General features: G+C 38.7%; 1 protein-coding gene across 2 annotated transcripts in view; it reads left to right on the forward strand.

Annotated features, from left to right (window-relative positions):
- The window catches only part of RDX (radixin), a 41,132-nt gene that overhangs the window by 12,934 nt on the left and 7,816 nt on the right, over positions 1 to 20,382 (forward strand). The window contains exons 3-10 of one of the 2 annotated variants that reach the window (XM_035542778.2): positions 5,655 to 5,738; positions 10,602 to 10,697; positions 12,713 to 12,987; positions 15,485 to 15,568; positions 16,047 to 16,193; positions 17,606 to 17,702; positions 18,356 to 18,519; positions 19,163 to 19,293. In XM_035542778.2, the coding sequence (XP_035398671.1) occupies positions 5,655 to 5,738; positions 10,602 to 10,697; positions 12,713 to 12,987; positions 15,485 to 15,568; positions 16,047 to 16,193; positions 17,606 to 17,702; positions 18,356 to 18,519; positions 19,163 to 19,293 (1,078 nt within the window). Of the gene's footprint in view, positions 1 to 5,654; positions 5,739 to 10,601; positions 10,698 to 12,712; positions 12,988 to 15,484; positions 15,569 to 16,046; positions 16,194 to 17,605; positions 17,703 to 18,355; positions 18,520 to 19,162; positions 19,294 to 20,382 lie in introns of those variants that run through there. The other variant, XM_035542779.2, reaches the window with a different exon arrangement.

Below are 20,382 nucleotides of genomic sequence, written 5' to 3' on the forward strand. Positions count from 1 at the left end.
AAGTATTGAATATTAAGCTGAGTCAGTTTTTGTGCAGATTTTATGGAACATACCTATGTTTGAGGAGGGATCAAAAGTTATGTGATTAATAAAAATTAATTAATTAAAAAATGTGATTAATTACAAACCTTGAAGATCTTCTAATTCCAACCCCCTGCCATGGGCAGGGACACCTCCCACCAGACCAGGTTGCCCAAAGCCCCATCCAGCCTGGCCTTGAACACCTCCAGGGATGGGGCACCCACAGCTTCTCTGGGCAACCTGTGCCAGGGCCTCATCACCCTCGTAGTCAAGAATTTCTTTCTTACATCTAATCTAAATTTTCCCTCTTTTACTTTAAAGCCATTACTCCTTATCCTGTCTTTACACCCCCTGACAGAGAGTCCTTCCCCAGCTTTCCTGTAGGCCCCCTTTAGGTACTGGAACACCACTATAAGGTCTCCCCAGAGTCTTCTCTTCTCCAGGCTGAGTAACCGCAACTCCCTCAGCCTTTTCTTGTATGAGAGCTGCTCCAGCTCCTTGGTCATCCTCATTGCCCTCCTCTGGACTCATTCTGTTACTTCCACGTCCTCTGGGCTTGTTCTAATAGTACTGTGCATTATTCCTCAAATAATTGACCTTGTCTGTGTTATATACAAAGTCTTCCTCTTTCTTTGACCAGTGTAGACATACATCTGAAGTGGGAGCTGAGCAGACATCCTGTATCCTTTGTGTTAAAGCTCTGGATAGTTACACAGGTGGAGCAGTGGCAGCACTGGGGTTTTCTTCATCCTGTGTGCTGTGGTTGGTGATTTCCTGGGTGGGGGGGTGGGGTGGGTATGACAGGGCTGGCCGAGGTGCGCTGCGCTGCCACCTCGGTGTTGGCTGTCATGGCCTGGCTGCGATTCAGTGTGACACTGCCTGGTTTGAGGAGGAGCAGGAGCGGGGATCTTTCACAGTGTGGACTTTGTGAATCCTCTGGGAAGTTCCAGGTTAGCCACTTGTGAAGCCTACGAGAGCATATTTTAAGGATTGTCCAGCTGTGATTGCGTAGGCATCTCTAGGTCAGTAATACAAGAAGTAAATTGTGGCACCAAAATGATGCTTAGGTGTAGCCACTGTTTAAACATTTTAAAAAAAAAGTTTGCTTGGGCATATTCCTACGAATTGTAGAACCACCTACAGAGTTTCTTGATTAGGTTTCCTTAGAAAATCCTTAGAAAGCATCTACTCAGAGTCCAGTCAAAAATGCATGCGAATGAGATTTGTTGCAGCTCTTGCCCTGAGCCTGTGCACAGCAGAACTGGATGCGTGCAACTGAGGAGCTGAAGTCATCACCCCAAGTCCTGTCAAATGTTCTGTAGTAGTTCCTGAAGTTTGGAGGAAAAAGTGTAATCCTGGTGAGAGCAAGAGTGAAACGTTGGCGTAGCAAGAGCCTTGTGGTATGAGGAGTGGTGGTGCTCCAACATGTGCTGCAGGAAGCCTTCATGAGTTTCTCATTGTTGTGAGAGGTCCACCCTGTTTCCATGTTGATGTGATAAAGTTGGCACGGTGCAATTATGTTCAGACTAGTGGCTGTCTTCATAGTTTGGATCTGGTAATTTTCCCTGCCACCAGTGTAACACTAGGAGTGTTGGTTCAAAGTAGCTGGATACCCAGCTGTGCTTGCCATGAGTTTCTGGGCCATCTCTCTCTGCCTGCATTTTCTAATTCCTTGCCTTACCTCCAAAATGGACGTAGTCCCTATGGCCTTCCTGAACACACTTGGTTAGCTTTATTTTCCAGGCTGGATGGAGCTTTGAGCAGCCTGGTCTAGTCGGAGGTGTCCCTGCCCATGGAAGGGGGTTGGAACCTGATGATCTTTAACGTCCCTTCCAACCCAAAGGTTTCTGTGATTCTGCAGACATCGCTACTGAGAGCACAGGTTTGGTTTTGTTGTCCAAACGCTTCTTGAACTCCAGCAGGCTTGGTGCCGTGACCACTGCCCTGGGGAGCCTGTCCCAGTGCCCGACCACCCTCTGGGTGCAGAACCTTTCCCTAACACCCAGCCTGACCCTCCCCTGTCCCAGCTCCATGCCGTTCCCTCAGGTCCTGTCGCTGTCCCCAGAGAGCAGAGCTCAGCGCCTGCCCCTCCGCTCCCCTCGTGAGGGAGCTGCAGGCATGAGGCCTCCCCTCAGTCTGCTCTGCTCTGGGCTGAACAAACAGAGGGACCTCAGCCACTGCTCATACGTCTTCCCCTCTGGACCCTTCACCATCTTTGTTGCCCTCCTTTGGACGGTCTCTGACAGCTTTATATCTTTCTTATACTGTGGCACGAAGGGGGACAATCCCTTCCCTCGCCCAGCTAGCAGTGCCATTCTTGATACACTCCAGGTTATGGTTGGCCCTCCTGGCTGCCATGACACACTGCTGGCTCACGTTCAGCTTGCTGTCGACCAGAACCCCCAGATCCCTTTCTGTGGGGCTGTTCTCCAACCTCTCATCCCCCAGTCCATACGCATAACCAGAGTTGCCCCTTCTCAGGTGCAGAATCCAGCACTTGTTCTTGTTAAACTTCATGTTGTTGGTGATTACCCAGCTCTCTAAATTGTCCAGATCTCTCTGCAAGGCCTCCCCACCCTCAACGGAGTCAGCAGCTCCACCCAGTTCGATATCGTCTGTGAACTTGCTCCAAAAACGACTTCAAGTCCTTCAACTAAATCATTTACGAAAAAAAGATGGCCCTAGAATGGAGCCCTGGGGAACCCCACTAGTGACAGGTCGCTGGCCTGATGTAACCCCGTTTACAAGAACCCTCTGGGCCTGACCCATCACCAACTGTTCACCCATCTTACTGTGCTTTTATCTAACTGGATTCTGGTTGTTTTGTCCAGAAGGATGCTGTGAGGGACAGTATCGAAAGCTTTGCTGGGATCCAGAGAGGTTACATCGACTGGCTTCCTTTGGTCAACTAGCTGGGTGATCTTGTCATAGAAGGAGATAAAGTTTGTTAGACGTGACCTTCCCCTAGTGAACCCATGTTGGCTCTGACCAGTGACTGCCAACATCCTTTAGGTGTTTTTTGGTAACTCCCAGAATAATTTTCTCCATAATTTTACGAGGCACTGAAGTGAGACTGACAGGCCTGTAATTGCCAGGATCTTCTTTCTTGCCCTTCTTGAGAACTGTGACCACGTTTGACAGCTTCCAGTCAACTGACCCCTGTCCGGATTCCCAAGGCCACTGGAAAAATAATTGAGAGAGGTCCTGTGATGACATCAGTCCGCTCTCTGAGTATTCTGGGATCTTCTGGGTTCAGTCTCAGATTTTGCCAGTATAACCTTCTTGCTTTCCCTGGACAGAAATAAATAAAACCTTGAAACAATGTTACTGAAACACAGGAAGTTCCATCTGAACGTGAGGAAGAAACTCTTTACTGTGACATGGTGACAAAGCCCTGGCTCAGGTTGCCCAGAGAGGCTGTGGGGTCTCCTCCTTGGGGATCTCCAAAAGCCTCCTGAACGTGGACCTGGGCAGCCTGCTCTGGTCTGGGTGTCCCTGCTTGGGCAGGGGTGGCACCAGGGGCCTCCAGGGGGCCCTGCCAGCCTCAGCCATTCATTATAAGGTGGTACAAGCTCAGTATTTGTATGCCAAAATCTAAGTTGGTTCAAATGTCTACAGGAGGAAGACAGTATTTTTTTTTTTAAATCAAGAGTGTTATTGCCTTTGTAGGCCTCTTCATATACTCTTACAGCACTGTTTTTTTTTTTTAACCAGAATATCCAGAAGCAAACAGAATCTTTGTGTTTGCGTTTATTTTGCCTCTATATTTTTCCGTTTATCTATTATTTTACTATTTATTTTGAATATTTTAGCTTTTGAGGGGTACAGACTTTCAGGTAGTAAGTCCTCCATTTCTGTAAAATAGCATTTGTTACAAGGATACTTATCTAAGAAGTCTTTGCTGCAGCTTTAAAAAGCCTGCTGCAATTAGTTTAACCTTCTGTGCTTTCTAGATCTTTTGTGCCACTTCTTGTTTTGGCAGTGCTGCTGTTATGTAAGTGCTTTGGCATTTAATAAAGTTACGTTTTGGGCCTTATCCCTTGTAATTTGTTGATAGCTGCTCTAAAGCAGGAGGCTTCCTTTTTTAAAACTTGAAGAAAAGTGTTCATTAAAAGAAAACAGTTTTATCTTGAAATGGGGGAGCAGAATATGCAGAAAACACCTCTTTTCCCTCCTCTTGACACACACACACCCTCTATTTTTTTTCCAATAAAAGTTTACTATCTTTTCCTCCAAAGCCTTCAACTCTTGTTCTTTATCAGTACTTGCATGCAGAAGTTTTGCCAACCCCCTGTTATCTTCCTTGTTTGCAGGTCTATAACCTAGAGGTCCTCTGCCTCCCGCTACTCTTGTCTGGCGTATCCAGCTCATGCCCAGAGTTCTTTACCTTGACACGAAAGAAAGGGGTGAACAAGCTTCAACTGTTGCACAGGGACAAACTTCTCTCCGTTTTTCTTTTTCACACCTTAGATGTCTTCTGTGTTCTGTCTTACTGAGACTCTACCAGGCTCACTTCTCAAAGTATTCCACCTGGTGGCAAAATTAGGGAAATGGATAATGGAAATGATTTACACAGGCATGGATCAAGCAGTGTGAGAACCTGTAATACAAGCCCTAATTTATTCCTGCTCCGTATTTTACAGGAGAGAGAGAAATTAAAGTGTATGTGCCTTAAATAAGTTCCGTGCTTCTGGTTTTGCATTTATAGCAAAATAAATTTGACCTCTGATGCTTTATAATTCACTAAAAACAAATAAAATGTGATAGTCTAACAGGAGGACAGAGGGCCATTCTAGCAGCGAGAAGCCAGCACTGTGTATTTAGTACTTGGTTCTTTTTCATGAAAATCCTCGCTCCTGCGTGTAGCAGTTGAGGAGAAATTGGAACAGACCATTTTTCCAAGGAAGGTAGGCTTCCAGATAGCACCTGGGGCGTTTGACTGCTTGCTTTGGGAACGGTTAGGAACAGTGCCTGTCAGGAGGCATCTGGAAAATGGTTTTCCATTCCAGCAGAGGGAAGAAGCTCATTGGTTGCCGGTGGTTTTTCAGCCTCGTAGTAAAGTCGTAGTAAAGCGATCAGATGGGATCAGTATAAGGGGAGCAACTTCTGCAGTTCTTCCTTCCGGTGATGGAAAAGCTGTTAATGGTCTGTCCTGAGCACTGGTCCCGTACCCATTAGAAAAGTTGAGCCTCTTAATATTGGAAATGGTCAGGCAGGGGACTGCCAAATATAAATACTTTGAAATAATAATGTGTGACGAACTTTATTTTGCACATATTTGGGAAGTCCACCGAAAGGTAGTGCCCTATAGCTTAATGCCAGAGCGTTCTTTGGGTAGGAGTAGTGTCAGCCATCCCATTAAGTTGATTTTTTTGAACTTTGTTCTGTGGTTTGACCTTCAAATCCAATGTTAAATATTATGTCAAGTATGCTTGTATACAAAATTAATGGAAAGGTTTTTTTTCAGATTGAAATTTTACCTTTTTGTCTAATGTGTTCTGCATATGTACAAGGCCGTTGCAGTTGTTGAATTTACTTACTTAAAATTTACTGTTTTTTGCAAGGTAGTTGCAGTATATGGAAGCATTACGTCGGTACAGTGTGATATATTTTTTTGTTGTTGTTTTCTTTAGATCAACGTCAGAGTGACCACAATGGATGCAGAGTTGGAATTTGCCATCCAACCCAATACAACAGGCAAGCAGCTCTTTGATCAGGTAACTTACACGTGTCTGTGATCTGTACAAACACATCAAATAAAGCTGTTGTGGTTATTGAAGCGTAGTTTGATAAAGCAGAGATGTTCTCTTGTATAGATTTCCATGATTTTCTGTAATGATCTAAGCTATGCTGAACTTTGTTGTTAATCCTAATGGAAGGCACTAAATTCAAAGACAGTTCTGCATAAATAAATGAACAGTGGGGCCTCAGCTGAATCTTGTGTGTAGCGCTGCTTCAAAGTAATGCTATTTTATGTCGCAGTATAGTTACAACTGCAATAAAGGTGTTAGAATTACTTGTGTGAGAAATTCATATAGCCTTCACTTTTGTTTTAAAATAAATGTGACACAAAAATTAAGGAAAGCTAGCATCTTTTTTCTTCAGGAGTTGAATCTGTAGATGCTGTTTCAGTTTTCAAATGTTTGAAAAGTAATGCTGTCCTATGATCCGCTTTCTTTTTTTTTTTTTTAAACTTTAATTTCAGAGTGGAAAAGTGCAAGCGATGGCCTTTAATGTGCCTTAGGTTTGCAGTCCCATCAGCACTGCGTTCTCACCTGATGGTGCTTTTATCTTAAACCAGCTAAATGAATGATTTGTTTAGAAAGGTTGTTCTTACATTCATTCTGTGTGTTAGCCATCAGAACCTTGAACTATTATTTTTTTGATCCAGGTTGTGGAGTGTTCTAGATCATGTTGAGAATTAAAGCTTATTGATGTGTCATTTCTTTGTTCATAGAGGAATTAAATTACTGCATATTATTTAGGCAGAAGACGGATGCATTTAGTTAAAAATGCAGAAATATTCCAAGTTATTTTTCAAAAGCAGTGTACATAGATCAAATATTTGGTCTTGTAGGACTGTCGCTTCTGTCCACTCTACTATAGGTGCTGAGAGTATATAGCACTGAGCATTTTAGAGAAAGTGACATGTATAGAGAGTTCTTTAGTGGGTCAGTTAAATGTCTTAGCACGTAAGGTGGAGAACTTTGTTTTGTAACACTGAGCCTTTTATTTTATAGTAATTTTATTTGCCGTTTTTGTTAGGAACAAGTCTAACCCGCTTCTGCCCCCTGCTCCTTTAACGTCAGTAGCAGTCTATCTGCGGCCTCAACATGGGAGTAGACTTTGTGACTCTCTGCAAGTCATCCTGAAGGAAGAGGGGCAGATGCATGGGCAGCTGTCCTGCTTTTTTGTCTAACCCCACCATTAAATAAAAAGGGTGCTATTCTGTGGCACAGCAGCCTGAAACTGTTGCTTCTCTTCTGCCAACCTTTGCTATCTTCCCCCCTGCAGCTCTGGGTGGGGTGACCTTCTGCTGTGTAATGTCTTGTGCCAAGGTAATCAGCTTCATCCAAATTGGGGCTTTTGCAGACGGGGAAAAAAGATACAGCTGTGAGTTCTTTTTAGTATCCTGGCATGTTTCGTGTTCTCTGCAGTTTTGTTCCTTAACTCGCTGTGTGGCTTTTGACATCTCACAAGCTCTTACAGTCAACTTGTGGAAGCTGAAGTTGAAAATTAAGTCAGACAAAATCAACCAGCATGGTTTTGTGTTAGAAGAGAAATATTTTCAGCGTGATCTTAAATCCGTACGTGATTTCCACAGAGTAACATCAAGAGCTGAACTGTATCGCACACCCAACATAGCATTTTCATACAAAAAATATGCTATTTCTTTAGGAATTTAAGAGCACTGTTATTGAGAGGATTGGTCTGCCAGGCTCATGTCGAGATCGTGGACGTGACTTGTTAGCTCTTGCTTGCAGAAGATAACCTGTTCATGATTTTAGCTGTTGTCTAGTGCTACTTTGTTTTTGGTGAACAACTTGTCCTTTCTTCAGTCGGTGGTTCTTTCAACTTTTTAGTTGCTGTTTTCTGGAGTTGTTGATCCGTTTCCTGTTCCTTGTGTGTGTTCATCTTCATCTGCTAGCATTCAGTGTTTCTGATGGCTGTGGCTTTCTCTTTTCTCCTCTACTGTGAAACGTAGTGAAGTTCTTATTGCACAAACCAGTTTATTTTAGTGACTCCACACTCTTTCAGGAGGTGTCTTAACATATTTATCATTAGTCCTTTTGTCTGTCCTGCCAGTGCTCAGGATGGTCAAGACAGGTTCTGTCCTCTTTTTCTCAACCAATCTATCATCTCTGATTTTCCTAGGAGAGAGAATCCTGGGGTGGGTGCCTTTCCAGTCTGGTGGCAGTGGTGGGGGTTGCCTTGTTCTTTCCAGTAAGGTGTTAGCACCAAGCAGCAGAACTGGTTTCCCATAGTTTCTGTTCAGGAAGAATGGGAGAGTTGTCTGCTTTATTTCAAGTTAAACCCCAGTTCTCCTTTCCGAGTATCTCAGAAACCTCCCTTATGATCGATCTTTCAGTGGTTGGCTAAATGGAATTCTTGCTAGGTTTTCTTCATGTGAATGTTTTGATCTGCCAAAGCACGTATCTGTTTTCTAGTCACTTTTCTTCGCCGAGAGGTTTTTATTACCTGTTAGTTGTCAAGCTGTGGGATGTTATGGTGGATAAATCTGTTCTACAGATGTGATGAAAATTTTCCTAAAGCTACCTAATAAATCTTTTGAAGCCTGAATTATAAATCAAAACTGTTTCCCATTGTGTACTTTCCATATCACGCCACTGCTGTGTATAAGTGCTTATATTATCGTGGTACAAAGTTTCAGAAATCCTTTTCTTTGAGCTGAGAAGCAGCGACAGACCATGCTTTTTCCTTATTTCCTCGGGTAAAACAAGCTCATGTGTAAGCTGTGTTCAGTATTGATTTACAAGCATGTGTAACTTTGCAGAAGGCAACCTGTATGTGCAACCTGTATGTATTTGAATAATGTGCAACGTGCTTCTCAGCTGAAGGGCAGCGGCTAGCAGTGAGAGTGAAATGTTTTGACAGGAGCATAAGCACTTGTCTCCTTATGCCTTATGGGCAGAGCTGTTGAACATCTGCAGTTCTTACTGACTGATGTTGCAGCTCAGAGTGCGGAGTAGGTACCGAGGTTTGACTTGGACAGCTGCTAAATAAAGAGCATTCGGAGTCATCTGCTAAAGCCATAAGTAGTTTGATTAGCATTACACCGGAGATCTGTGCCAAAAGAAGCAGCAGGACACCAGATTTATCTCAGGACAATAGCAGAAACATAAACTTGCTCAGTTGTTCCAAAGCAGGAACAAAATGTAGGAATTTACAGTGAATAATTGTCCGCTAAGGAATCCGTTTGGATCCATGAACGTTGTCTATTCAGCTTGAAGGTGGAAGGGTAGAGGATAGAAAAAAAAAGTGCACTTAAGTGACTATTAAGTAATAATACACACGTGCAAGGGGTCAGAAGTAAGTTTGCACAGCAGCCTTAATTGTGACATTTTTCTAATTTTCCAAATCTTAATTTTGCAACCCGCTAGTACTACTTAAAAGTGGAGGAGGATCTATGGGTAAAATTCTATTTACTTCACATGCATCTGAATGCTTCCATAAAACAGCCTTCAATAAACCAGCTTGCCAGCATGGTCCAGCCTGAGAACATACGTAAGTACTGCCATACCGCATCTTTTGGAGCCAGAGTTTACAGTTTGTTTGATAATCTTTGCTGGACCTTTCTGATTGATTGCTTATTGAATCCGTGTGTACTCTCACTGTGCAAAAGACTCGCAAGATAGTTCCACAGTTTTATTATATGCTGTGTAGTAAAATTGCTCCTTTTTGTTTGCTTTGAACCTGCTATCTAATGATTTCAGTTGATTCTATTAATTCTTACATCATGAGAAATAACGAATAATCATTCTCTATTTTCCTTCTACGTGCCATGCAAGTTTTAAAGACATATATAATCTTTCCCCCTTCCTCATTTCTCCATGTCTCTAGCTTTAGTTCTGGTCTTGTCTATGCTAAAAATGTTCCATATCACTGATCATTCCTTTCAACATTTCTGAAACATTTCCAGTGCTGAAACATCCTTTTATAAAGTGACACGACCAGTCTGTATGTAGTGTTAGAGATGTAGGAAGACCACAGACTTGTGTAATAATATGACGTCGTCGTAGTTTTTTTCCTTTGCAACAAGTACTCTGTTCACATGATTAAAATTGTTGTGTTCAGTGCGCAGTATTTTAGTTTTATTAAATATGATCTTTTATCGAAGTTCATCTTTTTTCCCCACTGTTCATTCAGAGATCTTTATGGAATGTTTTCTACAGCAGGTTTTGTCACATCAATTTCTTTTTTTTATTGGATCACATATGAAGTCTTGTAGGACTTCCCTAGTGGTTGCACTACAAGTAATCAGTGTCTTTTGTTGGAATTGGTTATTTATTTTTAACTAGTTTATCCATAAAAAGCCTTCCCTCTATTCAAGGACATTTTGTTTCTTTAATAGCCATTGGTGATAGCCTGATCAGAAATCTTATAGGAAATCCACATATGATTTATCAGCCAGATCATTCTTGTCCCTTTTATCATTAACTCAGAAGATCTCAAAAATATCTTAAGGAGGTGATTCATCCTCTCTACATCATACTTGTCCCCAAGTATTATTCTTTACTATAATTTCACCGATTGTCTTTTGTTGAAGTGGACCTACTTGTCTGTAGGTCTGCAGATCACTTCCCAGACCTGATTTCAAAGATCAGGGTCCTGTTTGCTGCCTTGTATTCCTTAGGTGCTGAGGTTGATACATGCAGTAAGCTGCACACTCCAACTGGTAGTTTGGCAACACGGTGTTTGAGTTTATGTAGAGCGGGTTTTGCTCCTATTTTTTATGTTAAACACTTCATTGTATTTCAATTTGAGTTGTTTTATACAACTTAACCATAAAAGATACCTGCTGTACAGATTACTGATGATTCTGGGTCACTTATCTTTAGGTGGTAAAAACCGTTGGTCTTCGTGAAGTCTGGTTTTTTGGGCTACAGTATGTGGACAGCAAAGGCTACTCAACTTGGCTGAAGCTAAATAAAAAGGTAATAATTTCCTGACACTTAGACAAATGTATAGTTTTAAATAGGCTTTTATAAGACTTGGTGCTTTGATGTTGTGAGTTAAGATATCTGGCTTCAAATTTAGTCAAAAAGTTGTTTTTCATTTGCTTTAAATGACAAAATGCAGTGTTCAGTGTGATTAGTTAAAAAAGAACAATCATATTGCAAAGCTGCATCAACATTTAATTTGAGAATGATTGAAAGTCATTTCTCTATTTCCAGGACCATGGTGATGTATGCATTAAGAAAACTTCCATTCATATGATTGTCTTGTTTTCAGGTGGCAAAATGTAATAGAATAAGTGTTTATAGTTTATAAGTATTTGAGCTTGAGAAATTTGCATGTATATAGCTATAGATTTTTGAACAAGGCACCAATAGCAGGTTCCTAATCTTCTGTTTAGGTATCTGAAATCCAACATGCAAATTGTAGGATAATTTTTATTTTGTTTTCCCCAACAGCACAGAACATCTAGTATCTCCCAGCTACTGGGAGCCAGGTTGTTCTATTTTAAATTTTATCTATGGTTTGGTTGTCACTTTTTAATATTGGCTGTCAGATTATTAATAGCACTGCTGAATAAAGGGATTCTTTAAGTTTTATCAAGAATATTTGTTGCCTTGAATTTTAGGAAATATTTTTTTTAGGAGTGGGTCCTACTGCATTTATATAATCTTTACTCCTCCTCTGTGATGAGTATAGTGAGTTTAACCACCAAAGCTGTCTCCTACAATTTAATATCTATATTTTGTTTTGTGCAATAAACATTATACTGCTACAAACATTTTGTTAATCCTAATGGCAGAACTACATTATCTGATGTGTCATTTAGTTAAAAGTACATAAAAAGTTACTCTGTAAAAGGTCTTTAGCAAGTCAAATTGCTCACGCTGTTCAGGAGCAGCAAGGGTGTACTGACTTCTTTAACTTCAACTAAGGTAGAGAACTGTCTTTTAATCACGGAATAGATGTGCAAATATGGTTTTACTATGGCAAGAATGGAACTAATCGTTGGTGAGCTTAAAGTGAAATACAGTATATGTAAATCAGAGCTCTATGGGCAAGAATGAAAGCGAGCAAAAGATTTAAAATTAACATCTGAAATGTAATGCTTAAGTTGCCTTAGGTACGTGATTAAATGGTTGTTATTTATAACTTCTGGTACTTCCTATGAGTTGAGCAAACAAACATGATTTCATGCATAGTGAAGTTCTAAAAGGACTACTTGTGCACGTAAAATTAAATACATAATAAAGTGCTTATGTAATTGAGAGGTCTGAGATTTATTCTCAATGTACCTTTTAATAATCACAGTATTCGCTGTTAGGATTACTGTAACTTCTGATTTTTTGTTTTAATCATAGTGAGTTCTGAAGGCTAAGCTCAGATAAAACAGGAGACCTATTTTTCATACAGAAATTTGAAAAATAACATTTTGAAGTAGACAGCTGTTTAAAACTTGTAAGCTGACCACATCTGATCTCTTCACCAAAATCCTGATAAGGCATATCCATAAGTTCTAGAAAATGTGATAAATAGAATCGTGGTTTTTCCACTGGCACAAAGCACATGTGCTTAGTTCAGTAGTTCAAAGACTTCTTGTAAAAGAATCCAGCTTTACACTTAATGTGCAGTAGTTCTTGCCAAAGAAATAGTATTACACCTAATTTGATATTTATTGCAATTCGTCCATGGATATAGCTTTTTTTGTATGTATTTACAACTTCTTTTCCAGATTTTTATTGTGATAAATACACACAAGTCTACAAGAAGCTCTTCCACAGCCTTTGAGTAATGTTTCAAAATTGTCTAATTTATGCAAGTTGGTGTACTTGATGCAGTGCCCTGTGAATCCTTAGTGAGTTGTACTGTGGGCTTGTCAAGAAGTGCTGGATTTCAGTGCTCAGGAGCTTACAGCCAAGCTGTTTGTTTTTGGTATAGCACTTAGTGCTCTTTTTATGTTCTTATTTACTTTACTTTCTTTTTCCTCCCTTAGGTAACACAGCAGGATGTAAGGAAAGAGAATCCTTTGCAGTTCAAGTTCAGGGCCAAGTTTTTTCCAGAAGATGTGTCTGAAGAGTTAATTCAGGAAATAACACAGAGACTTTTCTTCCTGCAAGTCAAAGAAGCTATCTTAAATGATGAGATATATTGTCCACCAGAAACTGCAGTTCTTCTGGCTTCTTACGCTGTCCAGTCCAAGTATGGAGATTACAATAAGGAGATACATAAACTAGGCTACCTAGCCAATGACAGACTCCTCCCTCAGCGGTGAGAGAGACCATAAATATATGCTTTTGCATCATCTGCTGTATATAAACTTGCAGCACACTGTTTGTTGTGAGAATATTAAGTGAAAATGCGTGTTTAATGGTAACTTTCTTAAAGAGATGCATGTTGCAGTAGTAGAATTTAGGAGGAAATGATATCGCAGTTCCGACTAAATATCAAAGCATCACAGCCATGGGTTTCATGAGGTTTTCATGGGTTTTATGTCTTGTCCCATCCACAGTTTTTTAGTGAATCACATTTCCAACGTACTTCAAAATAGATAAAATGATCTATCGTTCCTGGAGGCTTGAAATCAAAGTCCTTTAACATAAGTCATTTAAGGTTTATTTAATACCTGTTCTTTTTCTTCAGTTCTTGATGTTTTTATGCAAAAAGTTTTGGTAAATAATAATAAATTCCTGAAAATCATTAAAATGTATTATAAGTTAAATACAGAGCAGAAAAATGATATCCTGGAGAGAAAATTTAGAAAATCAACTGTTGCCATTACTGGTGAGCATGAACCCTTTTGTATTAGTCATTCATCTAAGTGCTTAGGAAAAGTAAGCACCAAGATTATAGTTCTGCTTTTTCCCTTCACGGTTGAAACCATGCTCCTGACATACATTGGCAGCAAGAGAAGCATTGCAACACAAATATACAAAGTTAGATAGTTTTGTTAATGTAAATTATTCCATGTTGATGTATTGTCAACAAATGTGTACTTACTAAATGTGTAACGCTAGTGCATCTTCAAAGAGATGAGAACCATGGAATAATTTGTGTTTTCTTTGAAATTCATATGCTCTGTCTTTTTGAAAACTAAAAGTAGAAATCAGCTCATTAACTAAGTTTTAGAACTCTCTAGCTAGCAAAAAAACATTTCAAAGGATTGTGAAGTATTGAAAAAAATATTTCTGAAAATGTTTCAGGTTTTTAAAATTCCTGGGTAAGAGTTTGGTGTTGGTTGCATACTTCTTTCTTGTGACAGTGAAGTCTACACGCTTCTTGAAAAATAGACTGCACTAGGAATGCAAGGAGATTAAGAACCAGTACAACTCCATACTGAATGTGGTAGTTTACAAATCTTGGTCTTTGCTTAGTTGTGATGACTGCCTCTGAACACCGGAGTGCTTGTGTACAGCACAAATGCAAATACTTAGGATGCTCCTTTTCAGTAGACTAATGTTCATTTGATTTCCCAGCATGTTTTCAACCGATAGTTTGCCAGTTTGCACTGAGTGAACACACATCTTTTGCATTCATTCTAACACAATTATTCCTGTTTTGCCTCCTGTCACCAGAGATTTGCCAGAAAACTGACAGGTACATAATTAAGGTACTTCAGAACAATGCAATGTCAAAAATACTCACTTTTTTCCAGAAATAGACTAGCATTGCAAAATTTCACTGAAAAAGGTGAGAAGACCTACAGTTCTCCTTAACTATAGAGTTGTGCAGTATTTTGACCAGTGAACATACTTCTTGGCTCAAAAGTTGAGTTGGGTAGCAACAAGACAAATTCCTTGTCGATTTATTTTTTTGTCAGAGCAGTACTTGCATACCTGCTAGCCATGTTTCATCAGGAGCATGTGAAGAAAGAGCGGAGGGGACCAAATGATGAGATGGCTGTGTACCTAGATGTGGGATAGAGTTGCAAAATTAATGAGAGAAATCCTGTAATAGAAATACTGCATCAGTATATTCTGCATCACTCTGTTTATTCCTTATTGTAGTTCCCTAAAGATGTAGGGAAAATTTGTAAACTGTTATTTTCCTGAGTAAAGAGAAAGGAAGGAAAAAAAATTGTTCTGACTTCTTTTAGTAAGAATGTCTTAGTTTCTTTTTATTTAATAGCCCTTAAAATAATTTCTCTAAGGAATGCTTGAGAAGCTAGCCACATAGAGTAAAAGCATAAAAAGTCACCATACACTTTTGATTTCTTACTGCGGTAGTATGCTGCAAGTTCTAGGTAGGTCAAACAATATCTCCATCATTGCAGCCTGCTGTAGTTCTCTATAATCAAATTTCTGAAACTGCTTCACTACGGATTTTAATAGGTTTAAAAAAAAAAAAAGAGACACAGCCGGCTGGCTTGTTTTAATGTGCTATGTTTTCTTCCAAATGACAGCAGAATGAAAGCTTGAATGTGTCTGGGAATATATAGAGATTAGTTTGTGGCATTGTTGTATGAGGATCTTATAGGTTTGTGTTTTGGGGCGTTCCAAACGCTACGCTTTAAGGCTTTACTGAAAGTTGAGATATGCCATGCTGTCACTTTTACAATTCAAAGAGTATATAATACAATGAAAAAAAGTGAATTCACACTATTTTAAAATATGTATTTTTTGAAATTCAAAACTTCTGGGTCTGGGTTAAAAAGGTGAGTATATAGGAAGTAATGTTTAAACTTCCTCAATTAAAGCATGTGTTATTCCACAAGGTTTAAAAAAAAAAATGGTTGCCAGTGTAATTTAATAACAATTTCTATTCACAGAGTATTAGAACAGCACAAACTGACAAAAGAACAGTGGGAAGAAAGAATACAGAACTGGCACGAAGAGCACAGGGGAATGTTAAGGTAATTGCTTAAATGTTCCAAGACCTTTTAGGACTTTATTATTAGAATGTATTTTATGAGGTGTTATTTTTGTTTGGAAACGTCTTTCTTATTCTCTTCTGGCTGGTATAGCCAGTTATCAAAAACTTCCATAAAAGCTTAGGTGAGAGTTGAGTTTCCAGTTGGATTATTGGTTACCTACATGATTTCTGGTAAGGCTGTCAACTGCTTTTGTCTGCAGTCACCTATCTCTAAAATATATTTAGTATTTTGTTAGTCCACAGGCTGAAAATACGGAGTGCAGTGATTTAAACCGTACTTGAGTATTAGGGTGTCCATCTCTACAAGTACCTAAATCAATGTACATGTGAATTTCAGGGAAGAGAGGTTTGATGCCTACTTAAATTTCACACTAGTTACTCTGCAGTTCCCTTATTCTTACAGTGTACTTTTGATTCGTCCACACTGTGTTTACATTTGTTTTTCCTCTTTTCATCAGGGAAGATTCTATGATGGAATACCTTAAGATAGCACAAGATTTGGAAATGTATGGAGTCAACTATTTTGAAATAAAGAATAAAAAAGGAACTGAGTTGTGGTTAGGAGTTGATGCTTTGGGTCTGAATATTTATGAACACGATGACAAGTAAGTGGCTAATACTCATTTTCTATTCTGTCCTTGGAGATCCTATCTGAGATTATACAAAAAAATACCTTACTGTGTTTCAGGAACATCAGCAAAACAGATTCTCAAAGACCTTCTTTCTAATCTATGTAAAAGATAGAAATTATCTGCTGAAATACTTGAATTTTACAGAAGAAATAGCAATTTAAAAGAAGGGAACAGCAGAACAGTTCTGTGTAAACCTACATCCATATTTAGCAACATAAATTTATGATAGCTTGAGCATTTTTATATGGGTTCTTTCTGTACTTCTCACTCTCTCAAGTCTTCCTTTTCAGTCAAAATGAAAAGGACAATGAGAAGCTGAGCAATATGTCTGAGAAGCATTTTGCAAGAACAGCTGTTAGGATTAGAGCTGTTAGATACCAAAGTTTTTTACACTCTAAAAGCAAAACCTTTTAGATGTCAAGGAAAATAGATGGATCTTGGATCCTGATAAAGAGGTCAAATTCTTTCCTATTTGAAGAGAGATAAAGCTAAAATGTACAAAACTTAAGAAGAACAGACTCATTCTTTTATTTCTTTCCAGACACTTCTGTTATTAGTATCTGATGTTAACAGTATTTCCACAGTGATTTGAAGTAAAACATGATGTATCAACACCAGATAAGAGCTGTCAGTTGAACTGTAATTTCATGCTCTCTGATGTATATACTCCCCAGAAAATTCTGTAAGCCTTAATTGCCATTAGATGGCAACATAACTCCTGAAAGATGAAGAAAATACTCAGGAAATGTTCAGATCAGGTTGAACGATCAGCTAATTTTTGGTATTATTATTTTACTCCTGATAGTTAGCAATCAAATGTTTAAACATTTTTAAATATTTGTAGTTAATATAAACTGAAAAAAACCTTTTTGTGCCAATGGAGAAAAATATTTAGTTACGCAGTTGGTGCAAAGCATTGGAACTGTTCCGGAACTTAATTCTACTTAAAACACAAATAGATGAAATTCAGTTTGAACTTTGGGAATTTAAGAACACGTATCTTACAGCTGAGTTAAAAACAAAGTACAGCATTACTGAAGGCTAATTTAATTTCAGTCTTTGGGATGTCAGACTTTTCTGAGAGTATATGCCCATTGAAATAGTTACCCTTCTTACTGAAGGGGAAATTATCAATGACTTATAAAGAATCAGTGTGTGATTGTGATGTTTAGCATATATTTAATGATAGTAGAAAAAGTCACCAATTGAAATTTCTGAATTCCTTCTGTTGCAGTGCTGCATTAATATGAAACATGAATTTGATGGGCCTGTAGTAGCGTATGGATTTGTCTACCAAAATGTGCTTAAACTGTTGTGCATGTAGTTGTGTGGACGTAAACGAAATACACATCGTTTCTTTTAATGAGGACTTTTTCTCTTTGAAGGTTGACACCCAAGATTGGTTTTCCATGGAGTGAAATAAGAAACATCTCTTTTAATGACAAAAAGTTTGTCATAAAGCCAATCGACAAAAAGGCACCTGTAAGTACTCTGTAGAGTAGTATGCCTTTGTATATCAAGAGTTTTAAGCCTTAAGGGACCTGCTCTGGCACTGTGGCATGAGTAAATATTTGTATGGCATTTATTTTTCATATTGATAAAATAGTTGGTAATCAAAAACAAGTCTTAATTGTGAAATTTGGTATGCTTATTTTCCCTCTTCATTCTGGCTGACATTCTGATAAGATTTCTTCTTTTTTTTTCCTTTTCCTTTTTAAACCAACTAATGTTTTGTGACAAATTGAAAAGCTGCAATGTAGCATGCTAAAATCCCTGTACCCTCTCTTTTTTTTCTGCTTGCATTGTAGTAGCACTTTTCATGAAACTCTGGGGCAAAACATTAACTTAAATATTGAAACAGAGTAGAGAATAGCGTTACATTTAGAAGTTTAAATAAATAATGTTGGGTAAAATAGCTAACCTCTACGTAGAGGAAACCAGATGGGATTTTGAATTTATCTTGCAGGTTCCTTACAGTAACTAGGTTTATAGACTTAATGTGTTGAATCGCTCACTAGAGAAATGTCAAAATGGTTGTAAATTTAAATTTAACAAATGCAGGTCTGCAGGGATACTTTGAGTCTCATCACAACTGAGTGTTTAGATTAATGGATATGCTGCAATTATTTTTCTAGGACTTTGTTTTTTATGCACCTCGTCTGAGAATTAACAAGCGGATTTTGGCACTGTGTATGGGAAATCATGAATTGTACATGAGGAGGAGGAAACCTGATACAATTGAAGTGCAACAGATGAAGGCCCAAGCTAGAGAAGAGAAACATCAGAAACAATTGGAAAGGTAATTAACAAACTTTCATGAAACAGAAGAAAAATTCTTCTATCCTTTTAAGAAAACTAAGTCATAGAATATCAGGCATCCTAGCATTCTAGAAGAGATGTCTGCTTTTCTTTCTGTAACATGGTTCACCTGTCTTAATAGAAAGCCGTATCCTTGTTGAGCTTTCAGCATAGTAATAGTAGCTGTACCGTTGTTTCTCATTAAGTCTTTTTGTGAAACAGTTTTAAGTCTCTGTTGCTTGATTCTTAGGGACTTTTATCCTCTACAGGTGAACCATTAAAGCAAGTTCAGTGAAGAATATCATGATTTACCTTTTGTATACTCTAAAAATAAAGACAGTTGCTATTTCTAGCCCAGATGAAACATCAGTTGTGTAAAAACGTAGCTGTAGTTTTGGATTTATCCGGTTGAGCCATAACTGAGGTTGCTAAGCAATTCTTGTTCCTAAAGTCTTTTTTCTGTAAAGCATTTTGAAATAATGAAACTTGGTTCCTCTGTTTGCATTGTAAAATGAATTCAAAACATTTAGAATTATGTACTTCTGTACTAGTCGAGTAAATTAAAATAATATGCTACCAGAATCCTAAGACTAGAATTTAATCTGCTTGAGGTTTAAAAAAAAAAAAACTTCTAATATTTTCAGGGCACAACTAGAAAATGAGAAGAAGAAAAGGGAGATAGCAGAAAAGGAAAAGGAAAGAATAGAGCGTGAAAAGGAAGAATTAATGGAACGCTTAAGACAAATTGAAGAGCAAACAATGAAAGCTCAGAAAGGTGAGCTCTTACTGGTCCTGGATTTGTTATAGCTGATGACACTGTTTAGCTCATTTGGGTAGTGAGGTTCCACAGTTCTCTTGGTATATGTTTTTGTTTTTTTTTTTCCAACTTATTTTAATAACAGCAAAACTTAATGGTGTGTTTATGATTTGATTTAAGAGCTGTTCTTCTTTTCAATGTTAAAAGTTGAAAGTTGGGGTGTGTGGGTATGTGTGCATCATATGAAAACAATTCCTAATTTTAGTAAGAGTCTTTTCTTAATAAAACTGGAGATAATCAGTATACAGTTTAACTCAAACCTGTGAAGTACTTGACATGCTGAAAACCTGAGGCTGGAGGGGGCCTAAAGATTCAACGTAATTCGTCTAGGATTTTGTTGAATGTTACTTTTCCTTTGACAGTTCCTTAGCCCTTTGTTTTCCCATCCCCTTGTAAGATTTGAGAATTTTAAAAACTAAAATTTTGTCAGATTTCAGTGAATAAGCTATATTTAGTGAATAATCACGGCTCTTTGTGTTGAACTACTCTGTACAGTCCATGCCTCTTTCCATGCTGCTTTCCACTCGCTCCTTTCCATACTCTTTTTCTGCTTCAGGTTTGGAACTTTTATGAATATGAACCATTCTTCTCTCTTCTGGTCACAAATGGTGTGGCTACATCTGTGCAAATAAATTGCATATGCCTGGCACTGTTCTCTAGCTCTACCTCTGTACTTCTCAGTATTTCAGTGCAGAACAGGTTGGACACACCCAGACAGCTGACATCCAAGCTGGGCTTTGGAATTGTTCAAAGGAGAGGTTTTTATCCCAGATCACAGTGTCAGGGTGACCGTGAAGGTTTAATTCTGTGGATAGTGAGTTCTAGTGCTTTGTAGTATCTCGTGGTGCTGTTTTGCGTGGTATCATGGAAGTTACCATCAGCAGCAGCATGGTGAGCAGTTCGCCTGACTGTCATATTATTGTGTCTCCATCACTAAATATGCTGCTGACGTCAGGTGTTTGCCCTTCTGCTAGGGGAAAAAAAAAACCCCACAGGCACATTTTCAGTAAACAACAGTGAGTAGCTAGTACGTCTCCCAAGTCCTTG

The sequence above is a fragment of the Cygnus atratus genome, chromosome 1 (assembly GCF_013377495.2).
Source record: "Cygnus atratus isolate AKBS03 ecotype Queensland, Australia chromosome 1, CAtr_DNAZoo_HiC_assembly, whole genome shotgun sequence".
Classification (NCBI taxonomy): domain Eukaryota; kingdom Metazoa; phylum Chordata; class Aves; order Anseriformes; family Anatidae; genus Cygnus; species Cygnus atratus.